Source organism: Phaseolus vulgaris, chromosome 7 (genome assembly GCF_051622355.1).
Source record: "Phaseolus vulgaris cultivar YP4 chromosome 7, ASM5162235v1, whole genome shotgun sequence".
NCBI classification, from domain to species: Eukaryota; Viridiplantae; Streptophyta; class Magnoliopsida; order Fabales; family Fabaceae; genus Phaseolus; species Phaseolus vulgaris.
In genome coordinates, this window is record NC_143504.1 from 54,146,390 (window position 1) to 54,171,092 (window position 24,703).

The window sequence follows — 24,703 nt, forward strand, 5'->3', positions numbered from 1 at the left end:
TCCTTTGATATTTAATATAATTACATATGCGCCGTAATTAATATAGTTATAAATTTTAAATTTCAACTTGATATTTCAGATTAAATCTCATTGTACTCATTCTATGTCTTGGGTACATATTTACTTTTATCTGTGAAATCATTTAAATTTAAATTATTGGAAAATTCTATAATTAATAAATAAATCTTCTTCTACTATTGAAAAATAATTACTAATTCATAATAAATATTAAAAAGTTATTTTTTTTCAGTTTCGGAATATTTTGTCTGTGAGAATGGGTCCGGTTTGTACGAAATAATCAGTGGCAGTGCTGAAAGTGGAACAGAAGAAAATAAACATTGTGCATCTTCTTCTTCTTCTCCTTTCTCTTTTTCTTTCTCTCTCCACCTTTCAGTTTCTTAGATCACTTCCATGCTGGCCTAGGGTTTCTCTCTCTATTCCTAATCTGGATTGATTTTTCTGTGCTGTGGATTCCATTTGCCCAAGCACCTGTGACGTCAATGTGCTCGGTCTCTTCGTCTTCTCTTGCTTGCAGGTGCGGCTTCTGTGTTTCCGATTGCGCTTCGTGTCTGAACAGTTTGATTTCTGATATCTCGTTCCGTTAGTCTCTGATGAACGATGTTCTCTGTTTGTTGTGTACACTGTGTTGCTTTGGCTTAGTCTGTTCAATGAGATTTCACCTTCTATTCTTGTTGTTTCGGAACTTCATGCTGAAGAATAAGAAGAAAAATAAGAAGAAGAAGAAGAAGAAGCTGCCGCTCTTGGATTCTACATTCTGGACGAAACAAACACAAACTACATTTTTAAATTTTTGTATTTATTACGCATGTTACGAAAATTTAAATCACTTTGGGATGAAGTTATTGGATTATTTTTATTTATTTTTAGATAGCTGAATGATTTGGTTTAAATTTTTTTTATTTAACTTATCTTTTTAAATCACCCTCCTTTTTGTGTGTGTGTTTTTAAGTTATTTTTCGGAAGGTTTATCGATCCTTCAGTTGATTCGCGTTACTGTCCCTACTTTTTGTTAATTTGACAATGTCGCAGTAAATAGGGACAAGGATTGGCTTACGCCTATGGTTTCGTTTTCATTTGATCTGTTGAAGTCAACGATTGGTGAAGTCTTTGAATTGATAAGAAATTTCGTTCGCTTCACTTCAAAGTATGTAGTTTTTACTTGATGTTGGTTTTCTACGCAGCACAATCAGCAAGGGGGTTGTTTTGCTGATATAAATTGGATCCTGGGCTTAAATGCAAGTCAGTTAGGTTCTGCGCGAACTATCCAGATTGGACGCTTGAATCATTTTTTAAAACCCTGTTATTTAGTCCTTGATTTGTCTCTAATTAATCATCTTTTGTTTTTATAAAAGGACTGAATATTTAAAATGTATTTTTGAGATGGATTGGCTTGTACTCATCCTCACATTAATTACAGGGAGTGCCAAACTATTAGAATGTTGGGTAGGAAAATAAATTAGATTTTTTTGCAGTTTCTTTCTGTTCCATGTGCAATTTGATTTGTGTTCCCTGCAGTTGACACTTGTCCTACAAGTAATGGGATATGAGATTGCTGATTTTGTAGCTTCTGTTATCATTTTGAATTTTTTGTGTGTCAATCTTTGTTTTCATTTAATTTTGTTCTTTCATTTTTTGGGGTGATTTGTGTCCTTTTTTTTTGCTCAATTTACTATTTTATTTTTCCGCTTCGTTTGCTGATGCATTCAAATGTTGGCCTTTGCATCAGGGTTTCAATCTCACGTAGCTCGTAAAGAGGTGGATATGTCGTTTGGACTTACAAATTTGATTTGATCGTAGCAATGATTTTGATTCTGAAAGTTGAACTGCAGGTTCACTGTCCTTGAGTTGTGAGTTTATGGTGTTTTATTCACTACATGTGAAATAAAGTAGAAATAGACTTTTGCACCGAGAGACAAACTGTTTCTGATACCTCTACCACACCGAAGTTAGTGGTACAATTTGTCTCAATGGGTTCATTCTCTGGCACTTGTGAAATTGTGGAAGCAAGGGATGACCTAAATACAGAGAAAGCTGCCGGGATATATCAGTCCAATTCTGGATATAGCTTGGATGAGAAAAATCGGAAGCATCCAGTGCTGAAACTGGGATATAAGGATAATCCAGATGATGATATTAATAAGCTGTTTGAATCAATTACGCTTAAATCTTCACCAAGGGTTTCTGGCCTTTTACAGGATGGTACAAGCCCTAAGATGAAAAGTTCATTGAAAAAACCAATTACAGTGGGTGCTTCTCGGTCCCCACGAGTTGGATATTCTGAGCCTTTGACTTTGAAGCAGGCATTAAGAGACCTATGTATATCTAAGGCATCAGAAATGGCTGCCATGAAAAGATTATCAAAGTCAACTGCTTCTCCAAGAATATCTGAGGTGGGGAAGATACAGACATTGTACAATTCAGTTGTAGTTGAAGGTAGGCAATCTGGGCCTTCTAATGTTGATAGTACAGGGAGTACAAGTGAAATATCTCTAGTGCCAGAAGAGAGCAGCGCACATGCCTTGGATAAAGCTTCCCAGTCTCATCCAACTGTTAAAAACACATCACTAAGCCAAAATGTTCAATCTTCCAAAATTGCTGTTGCAACTACAGAAAATGAAACCGGGGCTTCGTTGATGTCAGGTAACTTGGCTAGTTCATCAAATAATGTTGGGGTGCTATCACAGTCTTCGAAACATGCTCAAATAGAAAAACAAACATCTGCATCTTCTCCATCTAGTTGTGACACCAATGGAAGTAAGTTAGAGCTGTCTGAAAATGCTTCTTCCTCTAATAAATTAGGAAATAAAACATCTGTATCAAAGAATGGGCAGAAAGGTAGGTTACAAACAGTCTGTTCCTCGTCTACTTCAGTAAATGGCAGTAGAGTGTGCAAACTGTCTCGCCATACCCCTCGTACGGTCAAATCAATTATCAAGAACAAAAATTTGGGTAAGAAAAAACTAAAGCAGGATTCCGTTTCTGCTTTATTTGATCCTACATCCAATGAAGTAAATAACAAGTCATTTACTGGTACAACTCAACTTGTTTGTGAGAGATGCTGGTGTGCTATAGAAAACAACAAAGGTATTATATCATTGGACTCTACGAGTTCTGGAGATGGAATAAACTCCGATAATGTGCACTCAGGTTCAGCATCAGCTGGCTGTGATAGCATCAGTGAAGTTACAAAAGTGAAAAAGAATACCGTATTGAAAGAGCAACTTGAATTTTCACAAAGTTCAAAGAGTAGCCAAGGTGACTACAGTAGTAGTACAAGTACAAGTGATGAGAGTAATCTCAGTGGGTCTAGTTGTGGCAATAGGCCTCACATGTCAAAGGATGTTAGATGGGAAGCCATACGACATGCTCAAATGCAGCATGGAGTCTTGGGCTTGAGACACTTCAATCTTTTGAAGAAGTTAGGTTGTGGAGACATTGGAACTGTATATCTTGCTGAGCTAATTGGCAAAAGTTGTTTGTTTGCTATCAAGGTGATGGACAATGAATTTTTGGCAAGAAGGAAGAAGATGCCTAGAGCTCAAACTGAAAGAGAAATATTAAGGATGCTGGATCATCCTTTTCTTCCGACACTTTATGGGCAGTTTACATCAGATAATTTATCATGTCTCGTCATGGAGTATTGTCCAGGTGGTGATCTTCATGTTCTACGGCAGAAACAGCTTGGTAGAAGTTTTTCAGAGCCGGCAGCAAGGTATATGCTAAGAAAATCTGTCTAGTAATATATTATGATTTTCTTTTGTCTGGTTAGAATTATATTATGAGCTACCTTCCAGGTACTGCATTTTTAGATATTCAACAAATGCCATATTTGTGGAGTATTTTCTTTCTAGTACAATTTAATTTGTTCAATTCTCCTTGTTTCTGAAGTCTGCTTGAGCTCATTCTTCATAAATTATCAGTTGTCTTGCATTTATGGTGTATCTAGGCAGGTTTTAAACTATGTTTATTTCATATATTATGTTTAGTTTCTGTGTTGTGATATGATTTCATGAATTTTAAAATGGTGCATTAACAATATAAATATGAATGCAGCTTATATAAATGGAAAAATGAAATCTGTTTTTCACCTTTTAAATTCTGAAGTTATGAAATAGTGCGTAATTGTGCTTCAGGATACGTGGTTAAGTAGAAAAGTGACAGAACATCAATTGAAAAGCTAATATGATACTGAACACAAAAATCACACATAATACTGCAATGCACTTGCTATCCCAGAAACTAAGTATTCTATTAGAAGTGCAAATAACAGCACATTTGCCTAATTACACTCCTTACCATCAGATATATACTACTAATGCATAACTGCCATAAATTATTTTCTATGAATAATTGCCATTATGCAGTTTCTAATACAGTACTGCTAATATTGGATACTTTATATTCTATTGCTCATGTTCTTCATAGTAACTACCTCAATTTCATTGATGGATCCTTTTCTTACTCACTTGGATCTCTGTTACCGTCAAATATAGGTTATGAAATCCTGCTAGTGACTTAGGTTACCGATTGGTGGGGCTTTTTAAGGAATATATCATGTTACTACTGCTGTCCCGGTGTCTCCTTGATCCACTTTCATGCAACTCACTTGTGTGATGCATGTTTCTCCTACTAAACAATCAGTATCTCAATGCTGCTGTACCATGAATATTTTAATCCTTGCAGCGGTCACTGCTAGCTAGTGCGGTCTCTGTTCTTGAAGACCACTTTGTTTAACGTTGAAAAAGTGGCTTTTCAATTATTGAATAAATTTGGTAGTAATAACTTCCTCCTGCACTTACTAATAGGCTTCTGCTTTCTTGTGTCAGTTTTTTATGTCAGCTTGTAAATGTTTGAATATGTGGAATTGGGCAATGCCCATGAAAGCATAGCATCTGCGATGACATTGTTCTTGCAAAGAGTGCATAGCTTGCCAGTCGAAACAGTGAAGTTTCTTTTTTTAACCCCAGTGACTGGTTGAATACAATTAGACAAGATGGCATTATTTAGAAATATCTTATGTGTAACAAGAACTGCATGAATTAAGCTTAGTAAATAAATTTCCGTTATTAAGGAAAAGTCAAGATTGATATACACACTCACATGCGAAATTAAAAGTGCTTGCATATTTAAACCGTCCTTATAAAGTCTTATGAAATCTAACCTGTGTCAACTTTCAATATCTTGTTATTATTGTTATTATAATAATAATTTTTATTTTAAGGTTTCTAGTTTCTACAAAGAATTGTTGTTTTTCTTCTCACCATTTTGTCTAATTTAAATATGTTAGACATTCTACATAAACTAGAGATATGACTAAATTATAATATATAAGGATGCAAACCTCACTTTACAAGTCAGTTTTGTAAGGTTGAGTTAAACATAAACTCACTTCTTAATATGGTAGCAGAACCTTTCAGAACCTATCGAGTCAAGTTTATTGAGATTGTTGTGTCATCGGCTTTCAAATTCCTATTGAACCACTCATAAATATCTAAGTCCACATTCGAGATGTCATTCCTTGGCGTGAGGGGGTGTGTTGGTGATTTACATCGACTAGAAATATGACCAAATCATAATATAAGTGGAGTGCAAATATCATTTTATAAATCAATTTGTGAGGTTGAGTTAGATATAAACTCACTTCTTAATAATCTATATATTTAATTTTCCTGCATATATAAACTGTCAGTATTATCTCTGTTTTTCATGAACAAGATTAAGCTAATTAAAAAGAATTGAATCTAACAATATGGTTTTATCAAGTAAAATCTATCGAGATAATTTGATTGAAATTGGGTTGCATTGGTGTGCTGTTAGTCTTCTTGATTAATAATTGCTACCATACATGCATTCAACTTTTAAACAAATATATATATATATATATATATATATATATATATATTTGTTTAAAAGTTGAATGCATGTATACATGAACTGTCTATTCAAGAGCAAATTTCTTTGATAGCTACCATAATTGAAAGGGATTTCTGTTCAGCAATTTTGTTAGTTTAGTCCAACCTTGTTGGCAACATGGAACGAATATTGGAGCTTGTTTTTGTATTCACAAGAACCTTTGTACGTGCAGGTTTTATGTAGCTGAAGTCCTTCTTGCTTTGGAGTACTTGCACATGCTTGGAGTGGTTTACCGTGATTTGAAGCCAGAAAACATTCTTGTTCGAGAAGACGGTCACATTATGCTTACAGATTTTGATCTGTCACTTAAATGTGATGTTAGCCCAACACTTCTGAAGTCATCTTCTGATGTGGATCCTGCTAAGAATTCTGGTCCTTGTGCACAATCTAATTGCATTGAGCCATTTTGTATTGAACCATCCTGTCAAGTTCCATGCTTCAGCCCTAGACTCCTACCTCCTGCCGCAAAAACAAGGAAATTAAAGACAGATCTCGCTGCCCAGCTCAGATCATTGCCACAGCTCGTGGCTGAACCCACTGATGCAAGATCAAATTCATTTGTTGGTACACATGAATATTTGGCGCCTGAGATAATCAAAGGAGAGGGACACGGAGCAGCAGTTGACTGGTGGACATTTGGTGTTTTTCTGTATGAGCTCTTATATGGCAGAACACCCTTTAAAGGCTGTAATAATGAAGAAACATTAGCCAACGTGGTGTTGCAAGGTCTCAGATTCCCTGATACCCCATTTGTTAGTTTCCAAGCGAGGGATCTCATTAGAGGGTTGTTGGTTAAAGAGCCTGAAAACCGTTTGGGTACAGAGAAAGGGGCTGCTGAGATAAAACAGCACCCCTTCTTTGAAGGCCTTAATTGGGCCTTAATTCGTTGTGCTATCCCACCAGAACTTCCAGACTTATGTGAATTTGGAGTTTCAGAGATGACTCCACAGTCACAGTGCAAGGGTGTTCAGTTTGTAGAGTGTAATGGAGCAGGAGAGCAAGTGGAATTTGAGTTGTTTTAGACAGACTCTTCTTTGGCAAGAGTGGCATTCTTGTTATGGATTCCCTTGTTTTGGCTCTATGCTTTTCACGTGTCGAGCTGCAATAATTATGTAAGCCTCTGTTGTATAGTAGTTTTGATTATATCAGGGTAAAGTGTGTCTTTTGAGGTATAGGAAGTTCACCTTATACAGCAACTTGATACTCGCATTCTGAAGGTATAAATTCCTCAGAACAAAAACATGTCATACTCGTCCAGTTACCATGCTGGAGGGGGAGTGGATTAAAGAATTTTGTTACCTGTAAGCGTATGTCCAAGCAAGATCCTTCTGTAGCAACAACAAATAAGACTAAATCCTAGAAGTAGTTTTATAGACTATTTAAAGTATTGCGTGGACTCGAAAAAGGTCAGTGCAGAATGTGTTAAACATGCACTTGAAAGATAATTTTGGCACTAAATTAGTCATGAAATTACTTTGTAATCAAATCAGTTGGAGGATGAAGTCAACAAAGTATGAAATTGTATATTTTAGAAGTTTGCGGACTCTAGTGCACAAACTTTTCTCTAGATATTGGGATAATATAATATACAGCCTTTAAGTCAGAGGCTGTTCCTTATAAAGGCTGTGCATGTGGGACAGATTGGCTATCCATTCTACCGTGAATTGCCGGGAGGGATTTCTCATGATTGATTCCTTTCTGTCTTCTGTTTTGTGTTGTTTCTGTCTGTCTTTCCATATCGGTGATGATTATATTGTGATAAAAGGTGATAATTAATTAACAGCTGAGTGAAAATTTTAATTACCCCTGGTACCTTCTCGTTTAATACTTGATCATAACCGCTTGTTCGTGTTGCTTCCGACTTTATGCGTTGCATAGTTGAGATTGTGATTGTTTAATTTAGTTTAAAATTATCGTTTGTTAAGAGTGTGTGTATTTTTGCAGTCACAAACTCGAAGAAGTTTGAGCCATTAAAACTGAATGATATATATAGTAAACATAGTTTTATTCATTCTTAATAACTTTAATCCTACATGCTTTGGACTATAGTTATGTATAAATTCACTACTTTATATAAGACTCATCTAAGAGTGTATTTTGACTTTAAGTATTATCTATATTTTATATTTTTAACTAGAGTAGACAACCTACTAATGATCTAGTGTATAGATGGTCTAAATAAGTGTTTTTCAGTGTGAATGAACTTAATCACGTGAAAGTTTAAATTATTTATCTGAATCGAAACGGAAACGAAATTTAAGTAGAAAAATAAGATAATAAAATTTATCATATATAAAAAAAAAATTGAAAATAAATCATGTATGAAAATACGAAAAAACAAAGTTTGCAATAAAACTAGAAATAAAATCAACTAATTCTCTAAAATTGAAAACTCGTCAGCTGTTAAAAATATTTGAACTAACATATATCTCCGCCTTAGAGCTTGACATAATTCATTCAAAGAATAGAGCATAATAAATATTCTTAGTTTTCTTTATTTTTTTTTTAATTATTTTGTTTTGACTCTATATTGAATTGATTCTAGTATAATTTTGCAATAAATTCAGAGGTTCTATGTAATTAAAGTTTTGTTCTTTAATATCTTATTGTGTTAAATGTCTAATTAAACTTTTCGTTTAGTTTCCTGAACAATCTTTTCGGTACATGATAGGAGAGGTAAAAGAGTAAAATACTTATGAATAGAGACACACAAAGACGAATAATATATTGAATAAATTAGTTGACACATGTTTCACATAACACCAGAAAGAATGATATATTTATTTGATGAATGATTTATTACTGAAAAAGTTTGAGAGTCAAATTCTTTATTATCTACTTTATTTTATACTAAACAAACTCAACCTCCTTCTACTTTATTGTTATTTCTAATTGTTTTGATTATTTTGAATACGATCTTGACTGGATTTATTATTGGATAGACCGGGAGACAACTTGAGATCTAACCACACTAATGCTATCATCTTTATGACATCATTTAGATAATTTATGAGATTTTTTTTTAATTTGATGGTTAAACTAGAACTATTAATATATATTAAATATAAAATAAAAGAAAAAAAAAATCTGGACTCTTGGATGATAACCATCGGATTATGGAGTTTATTTGTAAATGGAGGGAATCCTAATCCTTGGTTAAGTGGTTTGTTATCATAAAAATAAAAAATGTGTACTTCATAATTAATTAAAGTACAAATTCAAATTGCAAATTAAATCAATTTTATTAAACTTTAAATTAACCCGCCACTGTCTAGCGATATCCGATTCAAATGTAATGTATTTGTTTAACAAAATTGTGTAGAGAAACCATAAGAAGCACCTTATTTCTCAAGCTTTTCAAAAATAGAATGCAACCAATCCATAAGAACCATAAAACAACCGTAGAATGTGTGATGTGTATTAAGAATCCGAATCCCCTCTAGTTTAAGACACGTACATCAATCAAACTCTTCAAAACCGAAGTGACCAAGTACAACACTTGGAACCAAACCGAAACCCAGAAAATCGTATCAATGTCAGAGCTCCCAAACCCAAAACCCAGGGTCGTAATCTGCGTAGGCGACATCCACGGCTTCGTAACGAAGCTGAAAAACCTATGGTCGAACCTCGAACGCAGCATCGACCGATCCGAATTCGAAACCGCCACCGTAATCTTCCTCGGCGACTACTGCGATCGCGGTCCCGACACCCGCCACGTCATCGATTTCCTCGTGGCGTTGCCCTCCCGTTACCCGCGGCAGAAGCACGTCTTCCTTTCCGGCAACCACGACCTGGCCTTCGCGGCCTTCCTCCACCTCCTGCCGCCGCCTCCGGACGGGTCGCCGTTCTCGGATGGGTGGAAGGAGTACGCGGCGAGCGAGGAACGTGAAGGGTGGTTCAATGGTGAGGGGTTCGAGAATATGTACCTGCAAGGTCGAAGGTGGAGTGGTAAGATAAAGGACAAGATTAACACTGTTAAGAAAACGGAGTATCAAGGATCGATTTACGACGCTGGGCCAACATTTGAATCCTATGGAGTTCCCCATGGTTCCGCTGGTTCGCCTCTCTTGTTCTTTGCTTTGCCTACCACCAACATTTACTTATAACTCACATTGAAACAATAAGATTTTAAGTTTTAATGACCACACACTATATACACTATGAACTTAAATCACACATAATTTCTATGATACTGTAAAACTAATTTATATTTTCTCAAAGTTTTTCTTTAAAGTGATATTCAATTAAAGATTATCATACCCTTGCTCTGAGAATAACCAGCTCAAAAAACTGAAGTTTTGAATGTCTCGAGCTCTTTAAGTTTGTTAATTATAGTTTTAAAACTTGGAATTTAATTTAACTGCATATTAGATAACTTGTTATTCAATCATAAATAATCATGCATGGTAAGTCTACTTACTTCTAAAACTAAAGGTGTATGACAGATAGGATTTATTATCACAGTGTAAACATATATTTAGAATGATTTTGATTAATTTGGAAAGAGAGATTTTAATCGTACCTAAGATATTTCATAGCCATTGCCGTAGGGTGTTACCAAGATCCATTGACAAATTTTAAGGCCATGGTGTTTGGATTTTGTAAGGATGTGTTTAAGAATTGGGTTTTGTAGAAGGAAAGGAGGATATATTTTAATTCCTAATAATGCTTTTTGATTGGATAGATTTTTAAAATGAGAAAAATAAAGCGATAGATTGATATAAATTTGATGCCTTGAGCATTTATTTACTTTATACAAAAACTGAGAATAGTATGACAAATGTCCATAAAGGACAACATATAGAATAATATATATACAAGAAAGAAAGAAGGTCATAATAGATGGTAATTAGAAGAGTAAATTGCTTGAGTTTTAGTTATGTGAAAAGGAGGTGGAAACCAAAAAGGACATAGGAGGAAATTGTCAAGCAAAATATGAGGTTAAATAATATTTATGAAGCTTTAGTTTTTAACAATGTGGAATGGCGTCATGTGATCTGTATAGTTGATCTCCCCTAGTGGGATTGTTGTTGTATAGTTATTACATAACTCTATTAATTTATATAAAAAAAGGGTGGAGTCTGTACGACAATAATCACCAAGACTGGCTTTGACTTTCTTCATGTTGCTTCTTGAGCAAGTCTACTACATTTTCTATGTGTTTCAGTTTTTCCCTCTTCATGGAAATATCAACTTCTTTCTCCATTATAGCTTCTTTAATCCTTGTTTCTCATAGTAATTTTCTTTCACCATTTTTGGTTTCTTCTCCACACAACAAAGGGAGTAGTTCTTGATTACTACTAAACCTTCAAAAGTCGGTAGTTCAACTTTCTTTGCCCAAGAACATGGAAGAAAGTCATGTTCTTCCTCAAACGCACTGCTCTTCCCTTCTTCCATTGATTTCTCACCTATGTTAATTTTCCTCCTCAACAGATGATGGTTTCTTGTTTTTCATCTGCAATAGCAAATATTTGATATAAACCATATCAGTTTTTAATTCTGCTAGTTGCAGACCTTGTTCTGCAAGGTGCAGGCCTTTCTCAATGACAACTTTCTCCAATGGTCCAACCCACAGGCAGGTCGGATTAATTTGTAAAGAACCAAGGATTGAAAAGAAAAAGAAAGATTTGTGTTGAATAGGATGAAAAGAACAAGAGATAGAAGAGAATCTTTCCTCCAAGGTTCTCTCTTCACAAAGGATTTCACCTTTCTCAAAGAGCCAATTTCCAATTTACAACAACAAATCTGCATCTCTCTTCCCTATTTATATCTAACCCATCAATATTCTAACTTTTAATAAACTTCTTATATCCTAACACACAACTTGTGTTGCATTGGTTCCTACATGTGCATGACTATGTTCGAGTATCAATTTGCTAAAAAGTTGTAGATGATTTTTTATCAGGAATTGTCAGTATAGAAGGCATAATTTTATTCATATGGAAATCAATGTATTCATAGAACATGAGTAAAACAAAAAAACTATTAGGTAATAAATTGACTAAAAGATAGTGTCAAAAAAATAGGATGAAAGCATTTGAGTTTTGTTTGCTGGACTGAAGGTCATTCATTTCATTGCATGCAGATTTGGTTAAGGCTGTTCCTGATGAGCATAAGAAATTTCTGGCTGATTTGGTTTGGGTCCATGAGGAGGTGGGGCTTACTTTGTTTGCTTCTTTGTTTTTGTGGTCATAGCATATGACAGATTTTTAAGTTATCTGGTTGCCACTTGATTCGGCAATCCTTGTTTCATTTGCTTAATGATTTGAATTAAATGAAAAATTGCTGAAAATTCTCTGGATCAAATTTTGCTAGGACGATGTCTTCATTAACACTGAAGATGGAGGTAAATGCTGCAAGTTGATTGCTGTTCATGCTGGTTTGGAGAAAGGAGACGTGAACGAGCAGTTAAAACTTTTGAAAGCTCGAAATACTCGGGTGCCTAAGGTGGAGGCTCTAAGTGGGAGACGGAGTGTGTGGGATATTCCAGAGGTGATAGCTTGCTGCATATTATAATACTACTGCCACTTCATATGGTTTTAAATAGGGAAACTTTATTTTTAAGGACTAAAAGGATACTTATGCCTTTACTTTTTCTTTTGTAGAATCTTTAAATAAATTAGCTTATTTTTTCTTTTAGGAGCTAACTGCAAGTCCAACCATCATTGTTAGTGGTCACCATGGGAAACTCCATACAGAAGGCTTAAGGCTGATCATTGATGAAGGTGGCGGATTTAAAGATAGACCAATGGCTGCAATTGTTCTTCCTTCACAGAAGGTTATTCGTGATACAGATGTATTAGCAAAATAGTTTCATACTTGTGATATTTTTGCTTGTATATGGCGTAGTCAAGTTGTTAAGCTTTAGATCTCATGAGCATTTAGAGATGAGACATTTTGTGTTGATCTGAAATTTAGGTGGTTTAACCTCTTGCTGTGATTGTCAATAAAACAAGGAATTATTCCTTTCCTCAATGCCGTGAATCTTAATCTTTCACCTTTTCTATGGCAAGTGCTGTGAATTATTTAAGTTTGGCATGTTAGTATCAACTTTATTATGCTAAATGAATAAGCTTTAGTTAGAATTGAGGGTCAATTATATAAATAATCAAGCTCAAATTTATAGATTTGATAAAGCTCAGGTAGTAAATGTATATTAAGACATTTGGATTCCTTTTACAAGGTGTATTCCTGCTGCTCGTCATTGGACATTTTATATTAAATTCATTTTGCTGCTTAATGACATATATGACTTCATGGCTTAAGACAGACTATCTACTCCTCTTATACATCATGCATGGCATTACATAAAATGATTAGGCTCATTACCATTAAATTTGGTGATGAACGGTATTTTAATTTTCTGGGGAATGAATTTAGCCATCCGGTAAGCATGTGACTTTCTTCTTGTCATACTTTTATGCAGCAACAATGATTTGAGTTGTTAATGTTTAGGTTTTCATTCACTGTCCTTCTGTTCAGAGAGGGTTCATTTTCCTAGGGAAGCTCAATATCATCCTAATGGCATCATAATTCCTGGGAACAATAACAGTTTTGATAAATGCAGGCAAGATTTGACTTGGTGGTTTGTGGGTTACTTGATACTAGTTTATATTCCCTGTGTTTATGTTCTTGGTTCTGTCTGACTTCTTAAAAGAGTTATAAAACTTAATGAAGATATCAATTTAGTACAGCAATTAGTGTGTCCAATTTATTCACTTTAATAACAAGAAAAGTAGGCAAACATTTTTCTGTTCTCCGTGTTTTCCAGTATGGTTTTCTTGTTGATTGAATGGTATCATTTTTCAAATTTATATGTTCATAAAGATCCTTTATACAATAATGATTCTTCTTTGTCTTTCTGAGCGAACTGATTAGATTGATGAGATTTCTCTGTTTGGGATTCTATCTCTGGATCGTATGGAAGCTAAATCTTTTTTATACAAGGGAACGAATACTTCTATAGGAGTTATTGAATTACAATATAGACCTCACGAGAGAATCCTCCTTCAAAGAATTTCCCCAGTTATGATCAGATCTTCAACAATTAAAAAAAATCCAAACAACTGAATATAAGAATAAATTAAATAAAAAATATCTATATTACTGTTATTATAGACATAGTTTGAACAGTTAGCAACCGTAATATTGCAGAGGTTTCCACCACAATATTGTACTTGCAATTCTAGGCGCACATGTCTTCAGCTACCCACAATTTTGCCAATAAATATGCAAAGACAATTTAAAACCATTAATCATCCAAATTGACAAAGAAATCATTCAAATGTTGTAACTTTTGTTGTAGTCAAAAGTTTCTACACAATTAAAGATAGAGGATTCAATGCCTGTTTGTCATTTTCTAGGAATCTATTTATAAGTTTTCAAGAGTCTTTCTTTTATAATAAATATTGTAAGTTAAGGAATATGAGATGATAGGATTTGAACTCCAAGTTACTTTGTGTACTATCTTGTTTCTATAATTTATACATGTATTCAGGTTACATGATATTTGTGAAGTATTTATATGTCTTTAAAAATCGAACTTATAAGTAAATTATATTGACTAAACAAGAGTCTCGTCCTAATACTTAATGTCATAAGGGGATAGGGTGATACCCATGATATGACAGAACAACTCTGTTTAACCAGGGGAGCAAGAATTTGATCAGGCACCTGGTAGAAAGATTTGGAGTAAGTCCTACTTTTTTGCTTGACTCTAATATTGTCCCTTGGTATTACGTTATCCTACCAAGATTTGATGATGATTAATTGTTGAACCTTGTATATTCTTCTACCCAGAGTTAGAAACTGATATCTTCCAATATTAAGTTTCATTTAAGAAATTAGTTTTTCTGTACGTGTGTTGTTTAATATACAAAATTGAAAGATCAAACCTCTTGCTACATTCATACTTAAATGATGTAGTTATCTACCAACCATATCATATTATAGGGCAGTACCACTTCTTAAAAGGAAAAAATAGAAAATAAAAAAAATTATTCATAAACTAAAATTAACTTAACTAACTACATGAATTAAAATACAGATTTACAAAGTCACTTGTAAAAAAGTTTATTTTGCTTTTCTTTTTTAAAAAACAATACGTATAACTTTTTTCTTCAAGTAGGTCGAATCAACTGCTGAACACAGCCTCTGCTTGTGTTTTTCATAGAACTCATCCGAAAATGTGTGCATGTGCATGTTTACTAGTTTTTTCATTTTTTCGGCTATGAATCACCTAAGTAAGCATACAAGGAGCATTTGTAGTCTTATTCTTTAATCACAAGATAAGTCCTATTGTTAACATTTACTAGAAACTGTTATTACTCAAATTATCAGAACTTTAAAATTCATGAAACTGCTTGGAAGTTGTGACCTTAAAAAATTGGTAACAATTGAAGAACTTTATGGTACGATACTGAAGTTGGTATTTAGTTAAAGAAACAAAGACCATGCTAACATATGCTAAACTAGCTACAAAATGATAGTTCTCTTGACTAAAGTTGGAAGCACTAATCAACTTGTTCATATTAGATGTCTGTTTACTGTTTATTACCAGGCGAATGGTAAATTTGGTTATTCACTCAGTTGGGAGGACTCAAACAATTCTCCTTAGTCAGACATCATCATGCGAAAGTTACATACATGTCCAAGAATTCACCAAAGTAACCCAAAAATTCTCACAAACCCCACCAACTCTTACATGCTAATGAAGTTTGTCTCACAAGCAGAACTAGTTGGCAACTGTAGCAGAACACTGGTTGGTGAAGAAGTGGAGGTGGATGATCTCAGTGCCTCTGCAAGTGGTCCTTCCATTGAAGCATGACCAGTGGACAGTTTCAATGACACATCCGAGGAAGTGATTCCTGGTGTAGACATAGAAAGATATGTTCCATTGTTGTTGCTCTGGATACCATTGTTTTCACCATGGTCAGGCTCTGGCAGTGTCCTTGGCAAATCATCAAAGAAATGCCTCAGGACATGGCCACCAGATCTGCCATCCCCATCCACAGGATCATGGTTTTCAGACAAACTCTTGCTGTCACTCTTGGCCCCAGAGGAACTACAAGGAAACCAGTAAAAACAAAACAGTATAGTTTTCAGGAAAGGGCATTGCAGGAAGGAGGAACAAAATTATGTGGCTATGGAACACAAGGTGCCCAGGTAACATTGTTCCTAAATTTGGTCTAACAACAAAGCTTTTTTTCTTTCTGAAGAATGCATACACATAACAGCTCTCTTCAGGGTCCCTGCCATTTATGCATATCACATAAAACGGTTCATTATTTACTCAATAAGAAGTCATTTTCAACCTCAAGTTTTGAAAGTAAATTAATGCTATGTCTGGGTTCACGTCCAAAACAGGTAAAAAATGGAAACAACATATATTCCAAACTCCCACCATGTAATCTAAGAAACAACACAAGATTAACAAAAAAGAAAAGAGAAAGTCCGTCCTCCTACTCTTTTCATCATACTGTTTTAAGATAATGTACAATCATTGATCATACCATTTCCTATTTTGTACAATCATATATATTATACAGCTATATAGCTATTTGAATACTTATTTCTTAAGTTATTATTTTTATAAAAAAATAATATTTTCTTTTGTACAAGTGACAAAATGGTTCAGATTCACTAGAAGAAACGAAATCAATTAAATGAAATGCAGAAGTCAAGCTTTACATTTCTAATCCAAAAAATGTATTCAGAAAACTACAGCTTCAATTTATAAGGTTTGAAATAAGTAGTGTTTTATCTAGTCAAACAATGAATTAGGTACTTTGAAAAATATACATTTAGTAATTTCTAACTTTAAAAGTATGAACAAGTCTTTCAAATTCAAGAATCAAATTCATAAATATGAAAATATACATTCTTTCTCTTTTTTTGTATATTCTTAAATCACAAATTAAATGAGTGCCACCAAATGAAGCTCATTCATTATACTATGATGAAGCAGCAACTCTTTTTCTAAGCTATGCTGGTTGACCAATTGACATATCATTCCACAAAGTTCAAAATGAAACTCAGAAGGAAAAGTAACAAAGTTCACAATGTGAAGACATACCTCTGATTGAGGTGAAGGAGATGATGATGTTTGAAGAAAGGAGAGGGTGAAGAAGATGGAGCATTAGATTGTTCCACAGGCTTTCTTGAACGGTTACGGCCACGATGCATGTGCCGCTGGCAGTACTTCTGATCATCCATCGCCTCCCTCGAGCACCGCCACTTCTTCCCGTCCGTCCTCCGGCACCGCCCTGGCTCCGGATCCTCTGCTTCTCTTCTCCAATAGTACCCTGATTCCAACACTGATGCCAAAAAATCACATCTTTCATCACAATTTTTCCACCCAAATGGACTAACTTTAATGGGCATAAGGTATTATGGCCTAAAAATGAACCTTTCATATTCTACTACCCTTGTAAAGCCAACACCTCAAGCTAAAACTTGATTCCTATGAATAATAAAATTCTTCTTTTTTTTAATATTTAAAACATTTTGCATATTCAAAATCCGAACTTTACATCATTAACTAAACTGAAACAACCTCACATCACCTTATCTTATATAACTATAAGAAGGATTAAACCTAAATACAGGTTTTTGTCAGAATATCAAAAGAACTCAACACACTACTTTTAACCATTTTTTAAATTCATTTTAATCAATTTCACTTTAATAATTCTCCTAATAAAGACTACTGAAATATAATTCTAACCCTAGTTGAAGAAATCAGAATCAGTCAAAAAAATTGAGAAACAGAAAACTACTATTAAGCTGAATTTAAGATCTATTCCTGGTACACTGAAAACAAAATAAATAATAAATGTGGTATAACAAAAACGGTTCATTTTCTATTGACTACCATTAGTAAAAGAGAAATTTGAAAATATAAGAAAAATGGGGTTAGAAGTTTACATGCAGGGTGATAAAGATGAAGGAAAAGGGGAGGGTAATGAAGGAAGCTTTTCTTGATTGGTTGAAGCAGCTGAGGAGGAACAGGTGCATCGGCCTGCATGTACCTGAATATCAGAGACTGCAACTCAAGCTCTTGCCGCTGTGCAAAGCTGAAACAACTCTCCTTCCCTGATGAGACATTACAGACCCACTAAATGAGACAACAAAAAGAGACAGCCTTTGAAAACTAAGCATATAAACACTATGACCCAATCAATCAAAGTTTGTTTCTTTAGCAACGAGAAAAAAAGAGGATGTGGTAAATCTTACTGGGAAATCTGGGAGGTGCAGAAGGTAGGGTGGAATCAGAAAAAGATGGCAGAATGATGACTTTGGTGCTGGGTTGAGGTAGAAAGAGAGGGAGTGCTGCACAGGCAGGTGGTGGATGGTGTTGAGGGAGAAACTTTGGCATGTTTGGGGAATGTTGTTGTTCTGACTCATGGTGGTTTCTCCATTGCTTCAACTGCAAGTCCATGAAGAGAGAGAGAGAGAGAGAGAGAGAGAGAGAGAGAGAGAGCTGAGGTTTGTTTGTATTGCTTTTGGTTTGGTCGGCTAATAAGACTTTGGATATGAGCAGATCAGGTTTGTAAGACTTTTTGCAGAGTGCTTTGCCGTTTACTTTCTCCCTTAAAATATTTCCTTCAGAATCCTTTCTGTATAAGTAAAGTGGAACTTTTTTAAGGAAAAAAAAAACTTTATCTTTTAGGACATTTTAAACTGTGGCAGTGGTTGTGATTTTTTTATGTTGCAGTCAAAATTGTGTGGTTTCAGATTATTTTTTAAAACCTTGATGTGTGTTAGGATTTTCTCAAAATTATATTCACATTTTTTTCTCAATTGTAAGCAAACATTCCCCTTCTATAATCTCCAATTAAGTGGCATAAAGCTCTTTATTTTGTTTAATTGAGATAATAATATACATTGATGTGTTAATAAAAAACATCACTTGATTTTAATCTACATCTCTACACTCCACAAGAAAACAAAAATAGTTGTATGTTTTAGAATCGAAGTTATGCTTAGTACCCTATTATCAACAATTTTATCATACATTACTGTGTGAAGTGTTTCATCCTTATTGATATCTATTTCCATTTTTTTTTCTCATTATGATCATATTTAAGGGGAGATTTGTATTCAAACCATATAAATTAAAGGGAAATACTAAAACTTTAAAGGAGGGTGTTTCTGTATTATCTAATAAGAAGGGGACATTTTATAAATTAAAAAAATATGTGAGTGTCATTTAAGAAAATCCTAACAAATTTAATGTAATTTCCCTTTAAATTTATTGTATTTTGGTTTTTGAATTTTTTTAATAATTTAATTAAAATACATTCACTTCTTTTACTATCAGTTATATTATATATATATATATATAATAGAATTATTAATTTTAGAACAATTATTTTAAAGACATATTACATGAGTTTGCTTTTTAAATAATAAAAAATAAAAAGTTAAAGTGTCTGTTTAAATATAGATATAAAAAAACATGGGAAATAGGTAAAAGATAAGAGAGCTCAGGTTGTGACAAGATTGTCTGCAGGGTTTGTTTGGAAGAGAGAGTGGGGAAGGATTACAGCACTTGGGAAAAGGACAAGACAAGACAGGTGAGATAAAAAAATAACATCTTAAAAGTAACAAAATAAAAAACACTATATTCATAACATTTTAGAATGTGGGAAAAATAAGCCTGTTTTTTTTTTGTAAAAAATTATTAATGCATGTGATAAAAATATTGATTATAATTATTATAGTAAAAAATACTAATATTATTTTAAACTAAAACGTTTTAATTGAAATGTTGTATATAATTTTAAGATATTAACATTTAGGTCAATATCAATTATAAAGATATTTATTATAACCCAATTTTTTAAAATTAAACATTATAAAATATATGGAAACAAATTTAATATAATTTAAAATTAAGATAATAATGCTAGTTCTTTCCATAAAACTTAAGTTAAAATATTAATAATAATAATAATTAATGATATAAAATTTTAACAAATAAGAAAAATATAGAACTTTTTTTATTATATTATAGTGTATTAAAAATATAAAAGTATTTCGTTTGAGAGATGATAAAAATACTCTCTAGACCATCCACTTCGTATGATAAATGATTAATGAAGATCAAACAATAAGTACAATCAAAGCTTATAAGTTGACATGAGTTCAAATCCTGAAACTTAAGCCTATGAAGCAGATCATGTTTTTAGCATTTGTTGTCAAGAAGAATCGCACTAAAACAAAGCTTTATTCAAATATCTCTTGGGATTCGAGTTAAAGTTGAAATCTTCTGTCAACTCTCTTGACAGATACAACATTCAACTTTGACTCAACTATTTCTCATGTACGATACTTTTAACATTGTTTGGTGTTAAAGGATATGCTATTGAGGATGATAAGTATTGCTATAGCAGAGGTTGCATGAAGAAGTTGTATGGAGTGCATTTAATGTTTTCCCATATTTAAGCTCGATAAACCATAGAGGAAGAATAAGAAGACCTTGAAATGAGTTTAAAGCTACTTAATGCCCATATTGGAGAATGCAACAACTACTTTCTCCGAGCCTATAAGTAGTCATGCTTCAAAGATAAGAAAAAAAAAAGAATAGTCAATATTTTTGCAAGTGTTGAAACTTCGTCATTTTTGTTTGTGCCCTAAAAGCTTCGAAAGAACATTATTTTTGTTCATCCCAAAAAATTAGTGGAAAGAGAGTTTAAACCTTGTATACGTCGAAAGACGCTACTCTCTCTAATGAGCGAAAACTATGATCTCTGATTAGAAAGACATTATTTTTGTCTTAAGCTAGAATTGACTTTTTTATCCAAAGAAAACTCAGGTTAAGCTAGGAATGGCTTGTTAAAAAAATACTTGGTTTAAGTCAAAAGTGGCTTGTGAAATAATAATTGGTTAAGCCATAAGTGGTTTGCGGAAAGAATACTTGATTAGGTTGACCAAAAGTGGTTGTGAGTTGAAAGAATACTTGATTGTACTTCACAACGGTATTTTGTTTAGTGGAACTTGACAAGTTGGTCAGGAACTAGATATAGTATGTGTGATCAGATGAACCAATATAAAATTATCGTTTAAACTCTTTCTTTCATCTCTTTGTATGTTGCATATTATTTTCATGTAACTAATTTAAGACGGTGAAAATTTTAAATTAAGTTTATGAAAAGCTTTTTTGTTAAATGATATCTTCTGAATCAAACTTATCATCTAATAACACAATATTAGATGATACTTGGGAAAAACTTAAAAACACAATTCAACCATTTCTTATGTTTTTCCTAAATTTCACATGTTTTCACAATATTTAAGATAACACAATTATTCTCCTTTACTAAAACTTTGGTAGCTAATTAGATACCAACTTAAAAACTATTTATCAATAATAAAAACTAATTTGGATACCAATAATTTTTCTAGTCTCTAAAATAGTATTTAATTTAATCAAAATAACAACTAATTATATTTTATCTTTAAAATTGATTTCTATTTAATGTTTTCTAGTAGTATGATTTTTGGTGGTTCTTGTCAAGGCTAGGTGGTGGAAGAGGTAAGACTTTAAAAGCTTAGCAAGAACACAAAATAATATGAAAGAATTGGAATTGAACAAAATAATATAAGGTAGTGAATATGGAAAAAGTAAAAAGAGTACAAGTTAGATAGGGTGATGATTACTTTATCAAGTGTATTTGCCGATAAAAAAAAACTTTACTAAGTGTACACTTCAAAGATGGATGACTAAGATCCTTGAAGGATCACTTTGAACTCTTCTTGGTGCTCCAAGAAGTCAAGAGAATGAAACAACACTCTCACAAGTGAAACATAAAAGGTTTTCAAAGCTCAAATTTATTTATATTTCAAAGGTGTGATTTTATATGAAGAGAAAAAATTTTCATATAGCCTTTAGGTGCCAAACATTCCCACCTTAAAAAGAAATGTGAGACTTCTCTTAACACATAAATACATTTAGGGTTTCTTATTCTAACCTATAATAGTCTTATTGTAGAAATCAAACATATAAAAATATGAAGGAAAATTCTAAATAAGGCCACTTTAACCTATATCCCTTCTCAACATTTTTTTGTTATTTGAGAGGTTTCCTTTTACATTCATTACATGTTTGTATTCTTTAATTTATCTTCTAGAAATGTCTTCTCCAATTTCTTCTCAGATTGAATACTTTATTTTTATGGTTTTCATCAAATAATCTCACAATAAATGCTAGGCAAGTCAACCCACAATCAAATCATGACACGAAAATATTATACTATTAAATAGAAAGAGAGTTGTATCTTGACTATTAGTTATATTTTTTGACTTATGACATGGTTTGATTTAATCAATCTTGGAAATGTCTTACTTTTATCCTCTTTATATTATTCTTAACATTAGTAAATACTTTTGCATATATTTTTTTTCTAAATTTGATTTTTTGTTTTTAAATTTGATTTTACAAAGTTTTTTAGTTTTTAATAAAATTATAATCTTGAGTGATTGCATGTCACTGAAATGTAATTGAAATATGAATTAAATATAAGAACAATACCGTTAAGATTGAGTTCATTAAATTCTTTTATGTTTAATTCCTTGTATTCTTTTAAAGTGTAAACAACATTAGTATTTTAAAAACACAAATTCAACCTTCTTCTAATAATGTATGATCTATTTTTTATTTAGAACAAATAAAAAAGTGGTTAAGAGAAAATAAAATCATTAAAAGTTGTTAACTAGATTTTCGGACTTCATCAACAAAATCAATACTAGGATATTTTCTCTTCAATGTTACAAAGAAAAAAAAAATAACAGTAAATAATAAGTAATAAAAGCTCGTATAAAAAATTATTACGAAATTGCTCCAAGTAATAATCCATAACAGTTCAACTACCAAAATCAATTATATACGTACTCCCATAACTCAGCATTTTAATTTGTGTACCCCGCTAGGACCATTTTATTGTTCTCATCTATTTGAAAAAAAATAGAACCTTATTATTTTCATCGTAGTTTCTAGAATCTAACCATAGTAAAAACATAAAAGAAGATGCTAATTAAATATGTTAAAAGTAAATGAGAGTGACGTATAATCTTCGAACCATTTTTTCATAAATAAAACTCTCTTATCAGAGTTTGATGAAAACCAATTTAGGAAATAGATTTCAAAATCACATAAAATTGAGAAGAATCCAAACAGATAATAAGAAAAAATAGAACATCTACAATCTAAAGATGTTTTAAAAAAACTTTCAAAGAATCTCTTTTAACACATCATTTTCAACAATTTTATAAGATTTTCTCAAATAGAAAAGTCTCATAACAACCCGTAATTTTTTAATTTTTTATTTACATTTCAATCTTTTATCACTTAAAAAAGTAATTTGATAATTATAATCAAATATTATATTTAATATGAAGATTATTGTTGATTTTAAAATATTATATTTCATTAGTAACACCTATGTTTTTTATAATTTATCAAGCTTAAATTTAATACCCTTTTTAAAAGCTTTGAATTGGAATGTTATAAGAGTGTTAAAGAGAGATAAATGGTATATCTGATGGTTTCTTAGAGCAAAGTTAGCTTGATGAATATGACAAAGAAACTAGCAATGATGAGAACTTTTTATGGGCAAATGTGAGTAGTAACAAAAAGAAAAAAGAAGGCTGCAAACGATCCTCCATGGTCTTTTATGGGCTACTACACTATGGATGGGCTGAGGAATGGAGCCTTTACGTTTTGCACCTCCATAATTTAAAAAGGCACCTTCATATAATTGGAAAATCCAATTTTACTCTTTGGTACAACACCAACTATACATATATGACATCCAGTGACATACCGGGATACTCAAGGGAGAAAATCCTAATATATGGGATTGACATTGCTCAATCTCATATTTAGGAAGTGTTCATATATCCACTTTTCATGTATCATGAACATAACATTATTCATATATTTAATTATGTGAGTTGTTTAAATTATGTATATTATTTACATGTAACATGTAACATTGTGACACAACCTTCTAATTATTCATCTTTACAAATCAAGCATCCCCTACATAGTCTTATATGTGGGTGAGTGCGCCAACTTCCCATGCATATCTACCACACATCCTTAAGTTGCTTAATAGTGACAAGTACGAAATGTTAGCACTATAAGAAAATTATTAAATAGAAACCAATTTTAGAGAAATTAAATAATTAATTACTATATTAATTAAGTTAGATATTATCTTAGAGACTAACAAATTATTAGTATCTAAAGTAGTTTTTATTATTAATAAAATTTATAAAGTAGTTTCTAAATTGATATCTAATTAGTTATCAAGGTTTTAACTTCCAAACTCGTAATAAAACTAATGAAAAAAAGATGTAGTTATAAAAGTTCGATGTTAAGGTTGGAATGAGATAATATAGGAGAAGAGGAAAAAGTTTTTAAGGAGTAAGTTTAAAAGGAGGAGAATTAAATTAAGAATAATTATGATAAATGTTAAAAATGATGATCTTATTAAATCTTTTGATTGTAGAGTCTAGTTGAATATGAAAAACATCCAATAAAAATGTAGAAATGTCAAGAAATCAAAAGATATAGAGAGATATGAGACAACAAAATTTATATTAATTTATTTTATATTTAGAGTTACATCATGTTACACGGTCACAACAACCAAGCTCATACTTTATTATTAAAGTTTTTTACAACCACACAATCTCAACACCGAAGGAAAACTACATAACAAACCAAATTGGAACCCAACAATACTTGATTTCACACTTAGGA

The 24,703-nt window shown here is 32.5% G+C and overlaps 3 protein-coding genes across 4 annotated transcripts; 2 read left to right on the forward strand and 1 right to left on the reverse strand.

Moving 5' to 3' along the window:
* The first annotated feature begins 259 nt into the window (after positions 1-259).
* LOC137830280 (serine/threonine-protein kinase KIPK2) lies at positions 260-7,555 on the forward strand. Its single transcript, XM_068637531.2, has 3 exons — positions 260-535; positions 1,748-3,733; positions 6,107-7,555. The coding sequence occupies exons 2-3, from the start codon at positions 1,989-1,991 to the stop codon at positions 6,954-6,956; spliced, it is 2,595 nt and encodes an 864-aa protein (XP_068493632.1). The 5' UTR covers positions 260-535; positions 1,748-1,988; the 3' UTR covers positions 6,957-7,555.
* A 1,686-nt stretch (positions 7,556-9,241) lies between these two features.
* Positions 9,242-12,909, forward strand: LOC137830279 (tyrosine-protein phosphatase RLPH2). Its single transcript, XM_068637530.1, has 4 exons — positions 9,242-9,990; positions 12,020-12,087; positions 12,250-12,426; positions 12,575-12,909. The coding sequence occupies exons 1-4, from the start codon at positions 9,468-9,470 to the stop codon at positions 12,743-12,745; spliced, it is 939 nt and encodes a 312-aa protein (XP_068493631.1). The 5' UTR covers positions 9,242-9,467; the 3' UTR covers positions 12,746-12,909.
* A 2,523-nt stretch (positions 12,910-15,432) lies between these two features.
* On the reverse strand, positions 15,433-18,497 carry LOC137830278 (growth-regulating factor 3). Of its 2 annotated transcripts, none has more exons than XM_068637528.2 (4): positions 18,169-18,497; positions 17,860-18,027; positions 17,009-17,249; positions 15,433-15,997 (listed from the first exon to the last, which is right to left on the reverse strand). In XM_068637528.2, exons 1-4 carry the CDS (start codon positions 18,371-18,373, stop codon positions 15,634-15,636), a joined length of 978 nt encoding a protein of 325 aa, XP_068493629.1. In that variant the 5' UTR covers positions 18,374-18,497; the 3' UTR covers positions 15,433-15,633. The 2 variants fall into 2 exon arrangements, with proteins under 2 accessions (XP_068493629.1, XP_068493630.1); XM_068637529.2 differs by having other exon boundaries at positions 15,433-16,184; positions 18,169-18,489.
* Between the last annotated feature and the right edge of the window lie 6,206 nt (positions 18,498-24,703).

Excerpts from the sequence above, each read along its gene's own strand:
- LOC137830280 (XM_068637531.2), top strand. The coding sequence starts at position 1,989 with ATGGGTTCATTCTCTGGCACTTGTGAAATTGTGGAAGCAAGGGATGAC. Across the intron at positions 3,734-6,106 it reads TTTTCAGAGCCGGCAGCAAG|GTTTTATGTAGCTGAAGTCC; the intron begins GTATATGCTAAG and ends TTGTACGTGCAG.
- LOC137830279 (XM_068637530.1), top strand. The coding sequence starts at position 9,468 with ATGTCAGAGCTCCCAAACCCAAAACCCAGGGTCGTAATCTGCGTAGGC. Across the intron at positions 9,991-12,019 it reads AGTTCCCCATGGTTCCGCTG|ATTTGGTTAAGGCTGTTCCT; the intron begins GTTCGCCTCTCT and ends CATTGCATGCAG. Across the intron at positions 12,427-12,574 it reads GTGTGTGGGATATTCCAGAG|GAGCTAACTGCAAGTCCAAC; the intron begins GTGATAGCTTGC and ends TTTTTCTTTTAG.
- LOC137830278 (XM_068637528.2), bottom strand. The coding sequence starts at position 18,373 with ATGGACTTGCAGTTGAAGCAATGGAGAAACCACCATGAGTCAGAACAA. Across the intron at positions 18,028-18,168 it reads TGCACCTCCCAGATTTCCCA|GGAAGGAGAGTTGTTTCAGC; the intron begins GTAAGATTTACC and ends ATGTCTCATCAG. Across the intron at positions 17,250-17,859 it reads TCATCTTTATCACCCTGCAT|TGTTGGAATCAGGGTACTAT; the intron begins GTAAACTTCTAA and ends TTTTGGCATCAG.